Raw genomic sequence first — 20,442 nt, 5'->3', positions numbered from 1 at the left:
CATGGTTTATGACAAACAACGGATGACGAGTTTTTTCAGTCGCCGATGCATCGTATAGGACAGTTTCAATCATCTGTGCAAGAGTATACAGGGTGAGTCACTGGATGTGGCAGGAATGGAAGGAGCTTAGTTGACGCGAAATCACGCACACAGTTTGTAGGACCATAATCGAAGCTAAGATATCAAAGCTTCTCTGTTTGGCTGAAGGGACTAACGTCGCGTTAACTAAACTTTTAGGCACATCAAGTGACTCACCCTGTACGACACATGTTGAGTAAGAATAAATATCAGAGAATTTAGCGGCGCAAAAACTGTGTCATATAATGTGGTGTCTCTATTTTCTTCTCTTAATTCATAGAATATAACATAAAACTATAATTTATCCTTATGGAAATAAAATCGGTTTCAACACGTCGTGAGCGATCGAATACTCATTAAGTAGAGTAAAATCCATCATCCTTACACGAATCTTGGTAACGAATTCTATCTACCGTATTTCGTCTATTTAATCGATGATTCATATTTGTTCAGACCTCAGACACGCTGAGTGCCCGTAGTACAGAAAGATATGATACGGACGATTTAATTATCTGCAAGAATATATACGTACTGATGATATTATATGAGATCATTTGGTACCGACAACGTACAACAGAAGACTTTGGCATCCATACAGAAAACACGTTGATATGAACGTGCGGAGAATTTTGTAATCATAATAATACTTACGACTGTGAAGTTTTGCAACGTAAGAGGAAAGATTTTGGCAGCACTGAGAACTATCGGCTGCAATGCTTTTGTCATTACTATTGATAGTGAGAGATTTACAGATGGCGTAGTGTTATACCATTCTGAATTGTAGACAGCCATACGGAGAGCCAAACCCTAGATTGAAAAAACCTGCATTAGTTGAGAAGCATAGAAAAACCTTGTTTACATAATTCCAGTTGGAATCGAACATCTAATTATAATAATAATAATCTCTGTAAGGTATCCTGGTAATTATAAAAAATTACTTGCAAGCCGTTTCTACAAAGCCGTGTTTTCACCGAATCATTGTTCGAAAAATTTATCTTCTCCGCGCGTTATCAGGTAGACGGTTTCGCCTCAAATAATGATTATATGAAAATTCATCAGTCACACGAGAAAAAAAGAAATATCAACATTTTTTGTACTTAAGATTTTGATTCCCCAGTCTTCATTATACTTACTTGATCAGTCAAATTATCGCCAAGAAAACAATAGACGAAAATATTCTCCAATCCTGTGAGACTAGTGAGTGCGTACTTCAGCGCAACCATTCGACCTTCTCCGCCCTTTTGTAGTTCCTATCGCACAAAGGATTACAGTCTTGAAGGAACTTACATCGTCACCGAAGCACATATAATACGTTTCAAACCTCGAAATAAATAATGATTATAAAAGAACGGAAGTGAAACTAGCTTTACGGAGACGCGAAGTTTAAATTTGATCAATTGCGACTGAGCCCAGAACAAACTCTTTTCTGTTTTCGTATCTGCTCCAAAACAAGATCCTTGAAAATGAAAGTATGGATTCTGAGATGACAGTCTAGAGCGCACGTAGGAAATTCCGCCAATTTTGAGTAAGTTATGCAGGCGCCAAAATTTTCATTTGATCGCTATGCTGATGTTTTATCAGGCGTACTATGATACAAGTATCCCCAAATCGCCTCACAACTATTTCATTCATTTTTCGCCTTTATTGCTGTTAGAAAAAGTGTCTAACGCATGGTGATATTTGTTTGGAAAAAGTACGAATTTTTTGTAATCGGTGCTTCATTTTTCTATGGATATCCAGTAACAGCCAAAAAACATTTCCGTCACGGAAAAATAGCTTTTTGGGGCTTCCATAGAAGAAATAACTTTTGTCCACACCGTCGGAAAATTAAGATGTCTTTTGTCATAGCTCAGATTTTCAGAATGGGATGGTTATGGGATTGCGTATTATCTAATTTTCCGTATATTTGTGGGACATTTATATCAGTCCTTATGCAAAAGTCACTGTAAATTTTAAATTTTTTCTCTACAGTAGAAAGTGCAAAAGTGGTTAAGCCTGGAAGTAAACAATTTCAAGGATACTTATATGATTGAATTAGGTATCTACGAAATAATGTCATGTACCGCACTAGCACATAATTGAAGCTAGACCGGTATACTTCCTTATTTTCATTTCCACAGTTATAAGAAAACAAATTTTCAATACCGTAGATCAAACTCGACTCTCTTTTGAGGGAAAGAAACTTGGCTCGAGACTCAACTGAGTCTCGTGATCTTCGTACACGTGATCTTAATCAGAAATCCTAACAGAATTGAACTATAGGGTACTTCATCGGTTGCTTATAATTGTTGGCACTGCCCTCATAGTTTTGGTAATGCGACACGTTGACATTCAAAAAGTTTGATACGTACCATAATAAATGCGTACTCGAAGAAACACAGATAGAGTGTAGAGATAGCCAGCTGCTGGAAGGTAATCATACCGTAACACTCTTGTATGTCGGCTGTCACACTGGAATTGAAAGAAAGTTGTTTTCATCGAACCTCGTAAATCATATTCTTTTTTGAAACTATAGAGTCAACAAATTACTTCAATAACATCTGGTGACGCCTTATCATCTCCTTGACTTTTGTTTTGTCATGTTCGGGATCCAATGAATCATATTTCGTTCTTCCAATGAAATCACTGAGAAAATGTCGAAATGTTAGTGAGTTAAAACACTTGCCGATCTGTAAACGCCAACCACGTACTTGAGCAGTTATACGTACCTCAAGATCTCGAATTGACCGGTAGTGTGCAGGACCGTAATGAAGAAGAAACCGTCAACCAAAGTGTTGCCGAGCAATCCTGATACCATACTCGTCATTTGCGCGGTAATCAGAATCTTGAATTATTGAAAGTTCGATTAACAGTCACATAATTGTTCAAATTTTAATGGCAAGTATCGCATGAATGATATGAATTTTCTTCTAACTCGTCGACAAATCAGCTTGGTGTCCTTATTTTACTCGAAAAATTTCAGGGTTTGTTTCCCATACCGCGATATTGCTCGTCAAGCGCTCCTTTGTGCGTAATAAATAGTATCAGAATAAGATTTTTTTACTATATATCGTTTCTACACTGATTGTAGTTACAGCTCGGAATTATCAGCCGCCGGTAATTATCTTAACTTCCAATTATAGTAAAATTCTAATAAACCGGTTGCTTTCCCATTGTCAATAATATTTGGATTAATTCAATGATTAATCGGGTACACGAACACAATGCTAACATTTTCATTGAACATACTTCTTTGCATGAGCCAAAGTGTGCATGCTTAACGATAATTTTTGTTCAAGTCAAAGTTTTTCGATACGTTCAAATATTAGTTATTTACATGTTTGAACTATACTCTGTCTTGATCGCATCGTTAAATTTACCATGGCAGATCTCAGTGGTTCCGTGTCAATATTTAATCTTTTGAGAATTTTGAAACTTCGGTGAATCATTCATCAAATTTTTAAAAACACCACCTTCCAAATAAATGATCGTGAAAGAATCATTTGACAAATAATCATTCTGACATAGTTTTCACTACGTGGTGCTTCTAGTGAAACAAAATCAAATGTTTTGCGTATTCAAAATCCTGGTCCTTATCGTCACAAGGTTCTTTCGAGGAGGTATCAGATTTGATTTTATTACAATTTCTACTGAAAGTATTCGTTTGTTAATTACCTGATTGGTGTAACTTCGGTTGTGATTGTGACGATACCAGCTAGAGGGTACAAGCAAAGTGTAACTCTGATCTGTAACATTGCCATGGTGATTCATGGCTACAACAGAATCGGCCACCAAATTCATAACAGCGATAAGAGCCATAAATAATATGGTGCAGATGAAAATATTCAAGGCTCGGTAGTATTTCATCATTAATCTTCTTGGATTTCGTACGCTTTTATAAATCAAAGTATTGTTTTCCAAGTTAATCCAATCTTCATTCATAAAATGCATCAGCTTTCTGATGAGTACTCTGTTCCAAGAAAACGTCAACCACTTGCAAATAACACATATTACTGCGCTTGTCATACCCAAGTTAGAAATGGATTTATCCATGTCGTGACTAACGTCGGCGAGGCCACATACTAAACCGTAGATTAGGAATGATAAACTTGCCAAATGAAAATACCAGAATAAATTGTACAATTTCTCATATTTCCTTTCTGGCCAAATTCCCATATAAATCATGAGGTAACGTAACGTACGAAACGCAGTGATAAACTGACCGCAGAACTCATCACTCCTCTGTAATGTTATCACCTGATTCTCGTCCACCATTGCGAATTTCTCTAATATCACTCTTGAAAACCCGATTGACCGAAAGGCAGTGATCCTTCTCTCCCGGAGTTTCGTCTGCGACTGGCCAACGTAAGTCAGAGCGTGTGAAATACAGGTTACATGGGTATGAGTGAGTCCAGTCGTGGTCAGCAAGCGGCGAGTCGCAGCCCCTCCAAAGATGGAAGGGTTAGGGTTGCATTTCATAAATTTTTTACCTGGATTGATGCAATGGTGGTGGTTTTGTGGTGAAATTGTGTTTAAAAGAAGGGTGAAGTTTTATGCCTGAATTGTACTCTTTGTTCAACTAATCGGGAATGTGCATTCAAGAGTTTCAAGCTTGAGGCTACATAAGCTACTAAATAAAAAACTGGACTCGCAAAGTAAACATTATTTGATGAAAAAATGACCACGTCACTACATGAAACCACATGTAGACATACGAATCAAGGGTATGATTTCATCCTTCGTGCAAACGAGATCAGATTGACGAATTCTAAATAACTTTTCTCACTGACACTTTTCTCGTAAAATAACTATGTTAAGAATATTCGTTTAATCGTTGAAGCAACTTTAAAATAATCTCGACTTTCTTCAATCACGGATGAATTTGAGATTTTGCTGTTCAATGCCATTCAGAATCGACAATGAAACCACGTGTTCGTGCAAAATTTGTGCAGTCTCCGTGACTGGGAGGGGTGTTGTCATTCTGCCGCCATCTTGAAATTAAGGGTGTAATAATTGTTTTATTAATGTCCGTAATTGTATGTTTAAAAAAAATGTCTAAAGAGCATTCTTGTAGTTCATACAATTATCTATAACTGTGATCCGTGATTTTGCGGAGGAAGGTTGATGATAAAAAAGTTAAGAGTAGCAAAAGATCAGAAATATAAGGTAATGAAAAACTTCCAAGGCGAGATAAATTTGAATCTTCAATCCTACAATAAAAATACTTTTCAGCTCTTTACAAGGCATTTATTAATACTCTGATCTGTGCCTATCCCACAATTTCGAGATGATTAGCGGTGTGTAGAACCATAATGAAGATAAAACCGTCAACCACAGTATTTGCTACAAATCCGGATACTATATTGCTTACTTGAACGGTAGCCAAGAACTAAGATCATCCAAAATTCCAGAAACGATCAATCAACAATAACATCATCATGCGAATGGATTTTCTCTTCAATACAGTATGAAGATTAACAGTTCACGTCTTCATTTTCTTTGACTCGATATATTTTCGAAGTCTGTTTCTTATATCACGATATTGTTTCTCAAACTGTCCTTCTCTGCGTAATAATTAACGGTGAAAGTCCGCTGATTGATTAAACGGTAATAAACCTCTCATAGTGAACATAGTTAAGGAAAAACTTGGAGTTATTTTTCCGAAGCCTGGGTTTTCATGACCGTACGTAATTGATTTGACTTCATCTCAGTTGATTATCTACAATGTTTATTTCACAAATACCTGATTGATGTAACCTTGGTTATAATCAGGAGGATACCAGCTGGAAGACATTGCTAGGAGGTTATCCAAATCTGTATGATTGCTGTGTTGATTTGTGACTGCAACAAAATTGACAAAAAAATTCACATTGGCAATATTTAACACAAACAATATGGTCTAAACGTAAATATTCAAGGCTTGGTAGTGTTTTAGGATTATTCGTTTTCCTTAATATTAATTTGTGCCAAGAAAATTTAGACCACTTTTCAATGACATATATGTATTAGCCCACTTGTAACGATCAAATTAGAAATGCCTTTATCCATATCGTGGCTAACTTTGATAAAGCCCGTGATGTCCGTACAGTGAATAATGCATTTGACCTAACCATCAAACGACAATTCATCTTCGGAGGGAATGTCAATGAAAACACCCTCGCTACCCCTACTAACTCGCCAGGTAAGAGGGCGTACCTGATAAAATCATCAAAAACTGTCAAACAGAAAGGAAAAAAAATTAAAAGCAAACCTGGATTTATTCTCAGACTTAAAATTCCGTGAGAATTATCTAATTCTAACATCACGGCGTACAAAAAGTTACACGAAAATACTGAAATAGCGACTAAACGAAAATTCATGTAACAAAAATTTTTCCGGAAATAACATCCACACAAATATCAGAATATTTTTTTGGAACGTTCATGTCTTTTGAACGTTAAGATATTTTTTGGTGTCAAAAAATGGCAAATGCATTGTTTAAAATGCGTAAGAATATCTGATTCGGTGATTCAAGTCAGGACTCGATGCAGAAACTGTTAAGAAGAAGGTTTATCGAGCACAACGTAGAATCCAGAAAAAGCAAATAGTTCTTAAAAGGATAGTCTATCTGCGAGGTGGCAAAGTGGGTGATCATTGTTGATTAGATCAATAGTTACGAAGCTTCTAGAAACTCGGAAGAGTAGCCCGTAGTACAAGGAGAAACTAATTACACAGGCACACAAAAAAAAAAAAAGGTCAAGACCCAGAGGGTAGAACCCCCTACCCCCCCGTTTTTGGGTGCGCTGAAACCGAATATGACCATAAAAAAAAAATTCAACTAGCGGTTTTCCCGCTACCACCCCCTTATGGTGGTTGAAATGTATTTTCTCATACAAAATCGAGTGGGGTGTGTATTCCTATGTTTTTTGGGTCACTGAGAACGAAGGAGGCTATTTCACATGATCTCTATTAAAGTGTAGACCCATAGCGCAACTTTGTCACCCCCATACGCCCCCTTATGGGGGTTGAAATGTATTTTCTCATACAAAATCGAGTGGGGTGTGTATTCCTATGTTTTCTGGGTCACTGAGAAGGAAGGAGGCTATCTCACATGATCTCTATTAAAGTGTAGACCCATAGCGCAACTTTGTCACCCCCATACGCCCCCTTATGGGGGTTGAAATATATTTTCTCATACAAAATCGAGTGGGGTGTGTATTCCTATGTTTTCTGGGTCACTGAGAACGAAGAAGACCACCGAAAATGAATCTGATCCCCTCGTTTACCCTCAGCATCAACCCTAATGAGGGTTGTCTTCATTTCTTGTCTCCATTATTCGAGATCATGTGAAGTAGCCTCCTTCGTTCTCAGTGACCCAAAAAACATAGGAATACACACCCCACTCGATTTTGTATGAGAAAATATATTTCAACCCCCATAAGGGGGCGTATGGGGGTGACAAAGTTGCGCTATGGGTCTACACTTTAATAGAGATCATGTGAGATAGCCTCCTTCCTTCTCAGTGACCCAGAAAACATAGGAATACACACCCCACTCGATTTTGTATGAGAAAATACATTTCAACCACCATAAGGGGGTGGTAGCGGGAAAACCGCTAGTTGAATTTTTTTTTTATGGTCATATTCGGTTTCAGCGCACCCAAAAACGGGGGGGTAGGGGGTTCTACCCTCTGGGTCTTGACCTTTTTTTTTTTTTGTGTGCCTGTGTTATAAATAGCAAGCAAAGAATCAATTGAGAGTCTGCGAAGTTGACGGTTTAGCCTGAAAGATACACAAAGCGATGGTATTCGATTAGTGATAGTTTATCAATGCGTGGTGAAACCCAATGTTCTGTTTTGAGTAAGTGTAGACTGGTCAGCTTCTAGTAGATTTAGACTCTTCATCCTACAGTGATTTTAGACTCTTTAGTTTCTAATGATTAGTTGTGGCTCGTTTAGCCGCCCGTCTTGAGAGAATGGAACAAGATAGTGTGTCGATAAGAGATTGCTAATGTAATTCTCTACGAGATATTGTAACAAGCGATAGATAGCTGAACGTATATCCGTAGCGAGTCCGCTGAAAGCGGATTAACAACTGACCTGAATTGAAATGAGCGCTCTATTATATACTCCATCCCGGAAGTGCGAGCGCCCTCTCCGAGTAAACGATAACGGAGTTTATGCTTCTGCTGAAGACTGCAACGCGGCTTCAAAGAGGGAGAGTGAGTGGGGCTAGCTCTATGACAGAAAATGAATTGGGAGATTAACACCAAAGAAAGTCAACGAATGTCGGACACTGAGTGTTAAACGGGTTCCGTGTTCCGCAAAAACGCTATTACTATTTTAGACGTGCATTCTTTGAGCATCTTTTTGCTAACTTCAAGTCTTGTGCTGTCTAGGATATGAAAAGAAAATTTTCTAAGGTGAAATTAACATTTACTCAAGATGACCTCATAATCGTGCTTTTTCTACCTTGAACCGCGATTAAACATTGTTAAATTTCTACACGAGTTCATACGTCTGACTTTACAACTTATAGATAGATTTCCCAACCTACCGATCTTGAGACAGATCGCTCGAATATTTGTAACGTTGCGAATACAAAAGCAGACGAATTTATATCTTACAAGAAAATGAAAAACAATAAATCAAGATTAAGTGCAGCCGTAGAGTAAAAAACTCCTCCAGTGTAGAATAGATTTTTCTATATCCATGTCAATTCGACACTCATTTCTACGGACTGTCAGTCTGAATAAAACAATAAACTTACTTATTTACTCCTGACGAAGATTTTGACTGTGAACAATTACCATGCATTGGCCGTTATTATCGACAGTGAGCGATTTAGAGATGACATAAAGTTGCACCATTCAGAATTGTAGACAGCCGTCCCGATAGCCAAATCCTTGAAGAAGATAAACCCACATCAATTGGAAGAGCGTAATGACTTAGGAGAAATGTAATCTTTGTACCAATTCTATGAGTTTGTATACTTATGCTTAATTATTGTCGGGATCGAGTTGGTAAAAGTACACACCAGATAACTTTGACGGGTATCCTGTTATAGTGCGCTGTTAAATAAATAATTTTGCCAAATTCATTCAAGGAATCACCTCGTTGGGTGCCCGTCTTTAGGGTTCGTTTTCACCCTTTTAAATCGTTTTTCCGCAGATAAAAAAAATACGTGTCTCTTAGTTTTCAATATTCTATAACACACATGAGTTCCAACGAAATCAGAGAGGGATACCAAACTGATCTTCCTTGTTGGTACAACTCTTTTTACTGACAATTTCCTCCTAAAATAAATATATATGAGAATATAGGTTTAATTGTTGAAGCAACTCCAGAATTAAGCTCGATTTTTTTTAGACACGGACTAATATCAGATATTACTGTTCATCCCGTCATTCAAAATCGACAGTGACATCACGTGCCTGTGGAAAAAATTAAGGTTCATTGTACATAGCTTCTCGTGACCTTAACAACCCATTGGAAGACACGATTTACTACTTTTCCTGCATATCCAGCATTTGAATAATCAAAACATCAGCTAATAAAAAAATTGACTTACAACGAAGTAATAACTTTGAATTTGGACGAATGCTTATACATCTTTGAGCAAATGTTTATTCTCTAATTGAGTGTGTACAATTATATAGTACAATAAATTCTAATACTTGAATACTAACACTAACAGTAAGCATTTCTAGATACTATATGTGGGCGCTTACACTAATAATTCGAAAAATTTTTAAATACAAGCATCTCAAGGCTTGTGATCGACGACAGCTCACGAATGTGTTCTATTGACGACGGGTGTCGTATCAGACATTTTCAATCATCTGTGCTAGAGCGGATGATAAATGTTAAATAAGAATCAACATGATAAAATTTTTAAACGGGAAAAATGTGTGATATGAATTACTGTCTCTATTGGTGACGACGAATGCGGTTCAATTTTATAGAAATCAGTTCTGAGACAGACTCGTTTCCATGCAAATATTTTTTTGCAGAACATTTATCCAAAGAATATTTTCTTTACAATGTTTTTCTCCAAATTGTGTTGGATCCAACACACAGTCAGAGCAATCATCGAATCATAAAACCAAAGACTTAATCATCGTATATTTTGATTAAATTTAATTCAGTTCAACCTAATTTAATTGAAATTGTTTGTGTTTTTTCAAAGATGTTGAGTGTATGTTGTATCGAACGGGTAATGAGTTGGAAGAGAGAAATATATTCTGTATGAAAATATTACTGTAGCAACGAGTTTGTAGAACATATTCTGTGGAATATTTGTCCCGTAGAACTGATTTCTGTAGAGTCAACCATCTTTCTGTAAAAAATTTGGATGTGTGTCTGATTTCACCCATGAAATTGAGTATCAAAAGTTAATTTATCTTCACAGAAAAAAAACCTTGCGCGAACCTTGGAAGCCATCATACATTTATTCATGTGTAAAAGTATAATACATTATACTTGATACAACAAAAGTACGGTTTACAATTTTTTGTCATCACAAGTTACAAAAGTGCATTATTAAGTACTAGAATGTAAAAGTGCTCTTAAGCCGCACCTGCGTTACACAACATTTTTGCGATTCACAATCACAGTGCACTGCATATTTTCAGTATCGCATTTCACGACTTACCTAACAAATGTATGTTCTCATCGCGTTACTTTGGTCATCTATTCACGAGTTGCCTCGAATATCCTTAGACGTCAGCTACGCCCAATGCTCGTAGTGCAGAAAGATATGATACGATTGCTTTAATTATCTGTAGGTAACGATAAATTTCACCACATCATTTATTGGTAAGGAAAAAACAAAATCGATCACTTTGGTCTCTCCGCACATATCACACATTGATACGAACTCGATCGCGGAAAATTTGAGAATCATATTCATACTCACCACTGTAAAACTTTGCATTGTAAGGGGAAAGATTTTGGCGGCGCTGAGAACTATCGGTTTCCATGCTTTAGCCGTCATTATTGACAGCGAGAGATTTGTAGATGATCCAGCGTTGTACCATTCTGATTTGTAGATACTCATTCCGATAGCAAGACCCTAGAAAATGATAAGCATACACCAATTAAAAACGCGGAATGACTTAGGAGGTACGTAATTTTGTACCAATTCCGTAGGCTTGTATACTTTTGCATAGTTTTTGTCGGAATCGAACATGTGAAAGTGATGATATTTCCGTAGGATATAGTTCTACTCATTAAACATAAGTATCAAAATTTTTTAACGCAGCCATGTTTTTACTGAATCTTCGGTTGGAAAACTTTTCTTTTTGGCGCAGTATTAAATGAACGATGATTTCGATCAAGTCTTTGATTCCTCAAAGTTTATTATACTCACTTCACTAGTCAAAGTATCGCCAACAAAACAATAGATGAAAATATTCTCCAGCCCTGCAATACTGGTGATTCCGTACTTCAGCGCAAGCATTCGACCTCCTTCCGTTTTTTGTAATTCCTTCAACAGACAGAATTACAGTTTTGAAATGTACATGCGTTGCTGTACATTCTTAAAATATTTGCAACATCGATCAGAGTCCACATCGTTTACAATTAGTATAAAATTCAGCACTATCAGTGTAAATTGTGATTTCATCAACACCAAATGACGTTAAAATCATTGCTAAAACAGTGTCGTCTTTCATAAAATATTTTTGATGTTACATTTAACACTTCCTTTCTAAAAATACATAAACATTCGCATAAATTGGAAACCTAGTCTGCAAATAAAAATTTTACAACGATGTGTAAGGAATTGTCGATCGATTGGCTTTCGATGGGCTACCATTTACAGGGAGCTTGAGTTGTATTGCAAAAATGTAAATTCACAAACTTGTTGCCATTCATGCACAACGACAAATGTGAAGAAGAGAAACTATCTGTACTGAAACGTCAATTTTGAATTGGTCAAACTGCGAACAAGCCTAAGCCAAACTTTTTTCTATTCCAATGTTGATTTCAGACCAAGTACAAATCCGAGACTACTTATTGCAGCGCAAGTTAATGCATAAACCCTATTCCGCCAATTGTAAGCCGACGATGTGGTCTCAAACTGTCAACTTGACTGCTGTTTTAATGTATCGGAAGATGCACGAAGATATTATGGTATCCCCAAAATCGGAGCCACTAGGGCAGATCTCATAATTTCTACGGGTGTTTTCTTGACTCGACATATAAAACTTTTGACGTGTTGTTCCATACGTTCAGCCATTTTTGCTTGATGCATAATACATCAGGTTTTTGAAAATTCGCACATTAAACTACTATGACTTTTAAACAGTAATATATCTGTTCCCACTTGAATCTATAAGAACCTATTATCGAATTTTAAAGAGGGGACAATGAAGATTTTTTATTCAGGAAAAATATATACTTTCAGTCATACTTTTTTCAAAAATCGAAGATAAAAATAAATTGAGAACTGAATCCGCGTGTTTTTCGTAAACGGTTAAGCTTATGGGTTTCAAATTTGGGAAATATTGAGATTTTTGTAGACCCTATGATATTTCCGAATAATATCAGAATCAGAATTTTGGCCCAGGATCGCCTCCTTACTTTGGTTACTACAAAGTATCCGTGGGATAAAAGTTCCTTACTTACCAGAAGAAATGTGTACTGAGAAAAACACAGACAGATTACAGAGACGGTCACGTGCAGAAACGTAATCATACCGTAACATTCTTGTATGTCAGCTGCCACGCTGGAATTAAAGAAGAGTTTTTCCAACGTGCCTTGCTGATGAATTTTGTTTATCAATTGACAAAAGCAAAAACCCACCTCAATAACAGCTGGTGACGCTTCGCCATTTCTCTGACATTTTTCTTAACGCATTCGGAGTCCAATAAATTATATTCCGTTTTGTGAATGAAATTTCTGAAACATAGTGAATTATTAATAGAGTAAAGTATTTTCTAATCCGTAAACGCCTACTACATTGTTGCGCATCTGTGCCTACCCGAGAATTTCAAGTTGACCTGTGGTATGTAAGACCGCAATGAAGAAAAAACCGTCGACCACAGTGTTTGCTACCAATCCGGATAGCAGACTGCTTACTTGTGCAACAGCCAAGAACTTAAATCATCCAAAGTTCGATTAAAAATAACATAATCATGCGAATGGATTTTCTCTTGAATACAGTATGAAAATTAACAGTTAGCGTCTTCATTTTCTCTTACTCGATGTAGTTTGGAGGTCTGTTCCTTATATCAAGATGTGGTTTATCAAATCATAATTTGGTTGTCGATTGAGTAAATGGTTAACTGACTTCTTGCAGTGACCGCAGTGAATGCAAAAGTTTGAGATGTTTTTCCAAGACCCAGATTTTTATGATCATACGTATTCAATTTAATCTCATCTCAGTTGATTATTTACAATATTCATTTCGCAATTACCTGAATGATATAACCTTGGTTATAATCGAGAGGATACCAGCTGTAAGATACTGGCAAGAGGTTATCCAAATCTGTATGATTGCCGTAATCATTTGTGGCAGCAACATAATCGACGACGAAATTCATATCAGCAATTAATATCACAAAGAAGATGGTGTAAACGTAAATATTCAAGACTTCGTAGCGTTTTAGCATTATTTGTTTCGAATCTGGTACGCTCCCATGAATCAAACTCTTATTCGTCAAGCTGATCCAATCTTCATCCATCGAATTCGTCAGTTTCTTTATCAGTTCTTTGTGCCAAGAAAATGCAAACCACTTTCCAATTACATATATCATTCCAGTTGTAACGCTTAAATTGGAAATAACTTTGTCCATATCATCTCTAATTTTGATGAGGCCACACACTAAACCGCAGATTAGGAATAATAAACTTGTCGTATGGAAGTACCACAATAAATTGTACAATTTCTCATATTTTTTTTCTGGCCAAATTCCCACGTAAATCATAAGGCAACGTAAAGCACGAATCGCAGTGACGAACTGATCGCTGAACTTATTATTGTCCCGCATTATTACCACGCTACTGCTGTTCGACATTTCTTATTTCGCTTATTTCCCTATTTAAAAATCCGACGGACTGAAAGGCTATGATCTTTTTCTGGCTGAGGTTCTTCAGCGACTGACCGAGGGAACTCAGAGCGTGTGGAATAAAAATTGGGTGGGGACGAGTGAAGCAAGGGTTAGGGTTGCGTTTCATAAATTTTATATCTTGAATCATGCGACCAGTTATCTGAAAATTGCAGGTATCGGTAGGGTAAAGTTATATGGACCCAAGAATTGCACACTCTGTTCAACTAATTGGGAACGTACATTTCCAATTCTGAAATCATCTGAGCTATTGAATACAAAATTTACCCGCAAAGTTTAATAGAACGACGTGATAGAGGTTTGACCACGTCACTGTATGAAACGTCTTCCAGTATATACGGGTTGTTCGTTATACATTTCGAGAAATAAAGCGTTCTTCATGCGTTTTACAAAAAAGTTAGTTTCATTTTGTAGTGAATATTTTAACACGAACTTTTATTATGGATTCCGTAGCTTGTGGTGTACTGAACGGAATTGCTGATATCGATGATAATCTCATCATTTGTCATTCGTATTTCAGGTCAGTGCTATCTTACTTTGACGCTGCGTGACTGATATTTAGCGGATTTTTGCACATGTGCTGCGAAATTATTAGTTGACAGTAATTATTGTTAACAAACTACTGTCCATAAGGGCCATTTCTTTTCGTCATACCAAACTTGCAACTCTGTGCATACCTAATACTACGAATCATGTGCAGATGGAAAAGTAGTCGCATCGCATATTTGTGTGCACGAACGGCTTCAAATCAAAGTGAAGAAGGTTCATTCACGACTTTCAAGAAAATTGGCTTCTGTTTCTCCTATTCAGCCACCTCTACGATTTTTGCTTCTAGTTTTTTTTACAAGAACCATTCAAGTAAGAGTAATATACCATACACCAGTGTTAACACGACTGAGACCCCTGCTCGCTGCTCGACCTATTTTCCAACTTGACCGAAAAATTCAGGGAAACTTGAAAGTCAAGGAAAAGAGTCAAACATCGAAAACACACATCAGAGCCAAGGAATCATTTGTTATTAGTCGATTTTTTGTTTTTTCATTCTTCGATTATTACGTTTCCTCGTCAAAGTTATACCAGTGCGTACCAAATTTTTCATACTTTTTGGAGACGTCAGCTGCGGCACGGAACTTGAAAAATTCAACTTTTTATCGCCTCGAGAGGGTTTATCATTTTCTTTCAGGCGTAAAACTCCGCGTTACCTCATAAAACTTGTACGGCTGTATCAAGGGTTAAAAACAATACATTTCTGAATTTTTTCACAATTCCCACACTTCTCCGAGTCTGCGGCCACAGCTGGGGAAAGTGTAAACGTTATGATAAAATTCAAAAACGTATTGTTTTGAACCCTTGAAAGAATTGTTTAAATCGGTTTAATAGGTTCAGAGATTACCTCTTACATACAAACATAGAAACAAATCTTACCCTTTGCAATATTGGTATAGATAGATTACTTTTCTCCCCAAGTACTTACTCTAAAATAATGTTGGCTTTAAGACGGTTCTGGAGGATTACACTTAGGTGACCCTTAACAAGACTTGAACGAAATTTGATCTTTAGATCAGCTCGAAATGAATGTGGAACGAAAATTCTGCGAACGTGAAACCCTGTGTCTCTTCACTTTACTATGGCAAAAATAACTGGTGCATGTTAACGGTACGTGAATAATTGAATCCTCTTATTTTGTCGCAATAATTTCAAAATTTTATATTTTCTCCGTCCAATACCTAGTTTTTTTAAAAACAGGCTGCGTGTTTGTTTTCCAGCAAACCGTACGTGGACCTCCGAATTAAAAAAAAAAACTGTGGATTCCATTATAACTTTAACCTACGAGACAGAATCTACTACTTAACTGCATATCACTTACATAACATTATATACCATCAGTGATGCATACGAATCGAATTGAGAAAGAGAATGATCAGCTGGGAAAAACAAAGTGAGTTGAGCAAAAAATTAGACTTTCAACGAAGTTAGGATCTTGGATGCGAACGAAGGTTTATTAATCCTCACATAAATACACAAATGCAAATTCAGTGTGCATAACATGGCGGATTGTGAATCCTGACTATTAACAACAAACATTTATACTCATTAGCCGAAGTCGTATCCACGTATTTTCATCGCTTGGTCAGTCAATTTGAAACATTGTCGAAGACGTGCATATCGCAGTGAATGACACGATTTTCTTCTATCACCAACGGAGCTTGCGCTAAATGTTCTTGATTATTTCTGCCGAAATATGAAATACATGTTTAATGAGAATAAACGCCGATGAATATGTGAGAGCGAGAACTGTGTGGTGTTATTTACTGATTCTACTTTGGAAATTAAAGAAATTACCTGTCATAATACAAAAGCTTGGAATACGATGAAGGTGTTTTCTACACAGGTTCGAGTGCAAAGAAGAATTTGAATATTTTCATTATTTCATCAATGAAATGAACAATGAAGCGATAAATTATTTTCGTAGAGAGAAATCGTTTTGCAAGTCACTAAATATCCACGAAGGATTTCAACAATATGTATCAGGTTCACATGGACTGCGCACTGCATTTTTCATTTATAACTGTATCTTAGAACTCACCCAACAAATGTGTGTTTTCATCGCTTACCTCGTGTCACGTAGGTATGTCTGTATCGGTTTGCTCGAATATCTTTAGACGTGAGACACGCTGAATGCTCGTAGTGCGGAAATATATGATGCGATCGATTTGATGATCTGTAAGCATGTAGGTAGGTGTCCGTAATAATTATATTATCTAAGATAACGAGCTACCGAGAAAACAGATTCGAACATATTGTCGTCTATACGTAGCACATAATGATTCGAACGCGCGCAGAACTTTAAAAGTAAAATACTCACCACTGTGAAATTTTCCATCGTGAGGGGAAAGATTTTGGCTGCAGTAATTATCATCGGTCGCGATGCTTTAATCATTAATATTGATAATGAAAGTTTGGCAGAAGACGTAGCATTATACCATTCCGAATTGTAGACATGCGTTCCGATAGCAAGACTCTTGAACAAAAAAGCTCACGTTGGTTAAAAGCACGGAGTACTTGCAATTGATGTAATTTTTGTACAAATTCCGTGAGTTCGATTTCCCATACATAGCTGTGATATTGTTGGAATCGAGCGTGTAAAAGTACACAGGACTTAAGTTTGAAAGGATAGTGGATAGCAGAAATCACTGCCAAACCATTTCAACTCAACTACGCTGTCACTAAATTTCCGGTCAGTAAGCTTGTCTTTATGTAATAGCGTGTAATTAGATAATCGATTTTGCCAAAGGTGGCAAATCTATTCCAAATAATAAATTATGAACATAAATAAGGATTAAGAAATTCGGTTCCTAAGGCTTTGATTCTGCAGACTTTGTTATACTTACTTCAGTGGCCAAAGTATCGCTAACCGAACAGTAGGCGAAGACATTTCCGAGCGCCGCGAGAAAAGTGAACCCGTACTTCAGTGCAGCCGCGTTACCTTCTCCAACGTTTTGTAATTCCTGTAACAGATAATACTATAGTTTCAAAATCTACATCCATTACTGTGTAGACTCACGCATCACTCACAAACTGCGATTTTGTAGAGATGCGTGAGAAATTTTTCATCGGTTGGATTCAGATGAAACGAAATAACAAACAGTTTAGGAAAAATGGTTGTCAAGATTCCCAACAATATTGCTCGAGTATAACGAATTCCGAACATCGGAATAGAGTGATTATTCGCAACCACAAACATAAAGAAGAGGAATCATGCTCCACAGATTGTGGGATGTCCAGTTTCAATTTGAAAAATTGCCATCAAGCCCAACACCAACTTTTTTCTTTGTTTCAACTTTCAAACCTTTGTATTGTATTTCTAGTGGTAAACTTTTGTAATTGTACCTAGACTTAAGACATGAAATTATGGTCAAAAAAATATTCAATAACAGTTTGATTAAGAGCAAAAGGTCGTGTGTACTTATAAATAAGGTTTTTTTTTTTTTTTGCTCAGCCCCCAAAAAAGCAGTTGTTTTACATACCCTAAGAAATACGTGTGCACTGAAACAGATACCGACTAAAGAAATAGACACGCGCTGGAAGGCTATCGCACCAAAACATTCTTGTATGTTGTTTGCCACGCTATAATTGAAAATTAGTTCATTTTACAAAGAGCCGATAGTATGGAATGCCTCAAAATATTCTTCTCAAAACGATAAAATTAAGAACCTACCTCAATAACACCTGATGACGCTTTACCACCTCTTGGATATTCGTTTTGTTGCATTCGGGATCCAGCGAATTATATTTCATTTGTTCAATAAAGATTCTGAAGGTGTAAGATTATATTATTAGTAGAGTATAAAACCTGCTAATACGTAAACGCCTACCACATGTTTGCACATCTATGCGTACCCCAGAATCTCGATTTGAGCGGTAGTGTTCAGAACTGTAATAACGAAGAAACCGTCGACTACAGTGTTTCCGACAATTACTGCTATCATACTCATTATTTGAGCAGCGGCCAAAAACTTGAATCATATAATATTATAACATGAATGAATTTTCACTGAAATATTATTTATCTAACGGATCTTGATCGTAAATTTTACACGAAAATTAGAAATTTTATTTCGTTACTCAAAGAGAAATGAGCCTAGTTTTTTTTGCTCCATGTATTTCTGTTGTCCATTTCTTATACCGGGATATTGTTTCTCAAGTTTTCTTCATTTGCGTAATAAATTACGGTGCAAGCAATATGAATGATTGATCGGTAACTAATTTTTCACAGTGACTTCAGTATAGTTGCATGTACCCAAGGTCTGATATCGCTTTCTAATAACCAGGTTTTGACGGACCATCAAAACCTAGACAGCATTGAACGCTACAATTGAGCCTCACGACGTATATTTTCATTATTGGAACTCGATATGAATGACATAATAAGTCTTTGATCAAGCTTGATCAATCACAAATTCGATTCGATGTGATTGCAAAGCTTAAAAACTGTTTTCCGTGACCTGAATTTCATTTCTTTGACCACGCCGCTTAGCAAACGGAACACGGTACCAGATTCAAATTTTCTCAGTCCCGTTTCTATACCTATTTATAGATTTAGTCTGAAACCGGCATTCATTAGTAATCGTTCGTGGTTCAAATAATAAGGCATCGTATAAACCGATTGTTCTGAAAAAATCGTGGATATCAACACCATGATACGATTTCCAGTCAACGTACTTCTGTGCACGTGATAAAACGGACACGCTCAATACCAATTTCAGCTGTGAAACTTTTGGAATTGAAATTTTTTCCATCCTTCGAGATACTGGGCTTCTTGCCGCTCAACTATACACTATATATTTCGTTTGCACCTTCAATTGTGTCCCAAATGATCTCAGATTGAGTGTGGATTATTAAGTCTTGTGAGAATTTAAAAAAATTCAGTGAATTTTGTCAAAATTATAATTCGTAAATAAATCGCTCTAAGACGAATGATTTAACAAACAACTATTGTGCGCTGCTTCCATCACTTAGTGCCTCTAGCTGCACAATCGCAAATGATTCGAATAATCCAACTCTTGGTCTTTATTCTTACTATCACAGCTTCAGCATGCATTCAAAGCGACATGTTTATTCGAAATACAAATCCGATCCAATCTTATTTGAGTTTCAGTCAAGTTATTCATTTCATAATCACCCCAATGATGTAAGCTCGATCGTAATCGACACCAGGATACCAGCTGTGAATCACCGGCAAGAGGTTATCCAGATCTGTATTATTGTCGCGATGATTTGTGGCTACAACAAAAGTGATGACGAAATTTGCATTTCCACAAACCATTACAGTCAAGACGGTGTAGACGTATATATTTAACACTCGGTAGTATTTTAACATTAATCGTTTCGAATCTGGTACGCTTTCAGGAATCAAAGTGTTGTTTTCCAAGCTGGTCCAATCTTCGTTCATCATATATACCAGTTTCCTGATAAGTACCTTGTGCGAAGAAAATGTAAACCACTTCACCATTATATACATTACCCCACTTGCTACGCTTATGGTAGAAATAACTTTATTCATGTCGTCTCTTACTCTGATGGCGTTACACATTAAACCGAAGTTCATAAATACCAAATTTGTCGAATTATAGTACCACAATAAATTGCACAATTTCTCATGTTTTTTTTCTGGCCAAATTCCCATGTAAATCGCAATGCGACGTAAGGTGCGAATTGCAGTGACGAACTGTTCGTTGAACTTATCGCTGCCCTCTATCATCTCCACCGTACGGCTGTTCGACATAACTTTTTTGCTTTGTTATGTCACTTATTAAAACTTGGTCGACCAAAAGG

The 20,442-nt window shown here is 36.7% G+C and overlaps 3 protein-coding genes across 3 annotated transcripts; all 3 read right to left on the bottom strand.

Moving 5' to 3' along the window:
* Positions 1-527: 527 nt before the first annotated feature.
* Positions 528-3,506, bottom strand: LOC124416240 (odorant receptor 4-like). The gene is made up of 7 exons (XM_046897168.1): positions 3,438-3,506; positions 2,787-2,902; positions 2,608-2,703; positions 2,430-2,529; positions 1,212-1,328; positions 730-885; positions 528-590 (listed from the first exon to the last, which is right to left on the bottom strand). Exons 1-7 carry the CDS (start codon positions 3,504-3,506, stop codon positions 528-530), a joined length of 717 nt encoding a protein of 238 aa, XP_046753124.1.
* Positions 3,507-10,752: 7,246 nt separating this feature from the next.
* Positions 10,753-14,061, bottom strand: LOC124411533 (odorant receptor 4-like). Its single transcript, XM_046890702.1, has 7 exons — positions 13,456-14,061; positions 13,020-13,135; positions 12,842-12,937; positions 12,665-12,764; positions 11,406-11,522; positions 10,953-11,108; positions 10,753-10,815 (listed from the first exon to the last, which is right to left on the bottom strand). Exons 1-7 carry the CDS (start codon positions 14,053-14,055, stop codon positions 10,753-10,755), a joined length of 1,248 nt encoding a protein of 415 aa, XP_046746658.1. The 5' UTR covers positions 14,056-14,061.
* A 2,637-nt stretch (positions 14,062-16,698) lies between these two features.
* On the bottom strand, positions 16,699-20,392 carry LOC124411528 (odorant receptor 49a-like). Its single transcript, XM_046890689.1, has 7 exons — positions 19,790-20,392; positions 18,508-18,623; positions 18,326-18,421; positions 18,135-18,234; positions 17,499-17,615; positions 16,973-17,128; positions 16,699-16,828 (listed from the first exon to the last, which is right to left on the bottom strand). The coding sequence occupies exons 1-7, from the start codon at positions 20,390-20,392 to the stop codon at positions 16,766-16,768; spliced, it is 1,251 nt and encodes a 416-aa protein (XP_046746645.1). The 3' UTR covers positions 16,699-16,765.
* Between the last annotated feature and the right edge of the window lie 50 nt (positions 20,393-20,442).

The sequence above is a fragment of the Diprion similis genome, chromosome 2, assembly GCF_021155765.1.
Source record: "Diprion similis isolate iyDipSimi1 chromosome 2, iyDipSimi1.1, whole genome shotgun sequence".
In the NCBI taxonomy this organism is placed as follows: domain Eukaryota; kingdom Metazoa; phylum Arthropoda; class Insecta; order Hymenoptera; family Diprionidae; genus Diprion; species Diprion similis.
The sequence above is the reverse complement of the archived record's forward strand: the minus strand, read 5'-3'. Positions and strand labels throughout refer to the sequence as shown.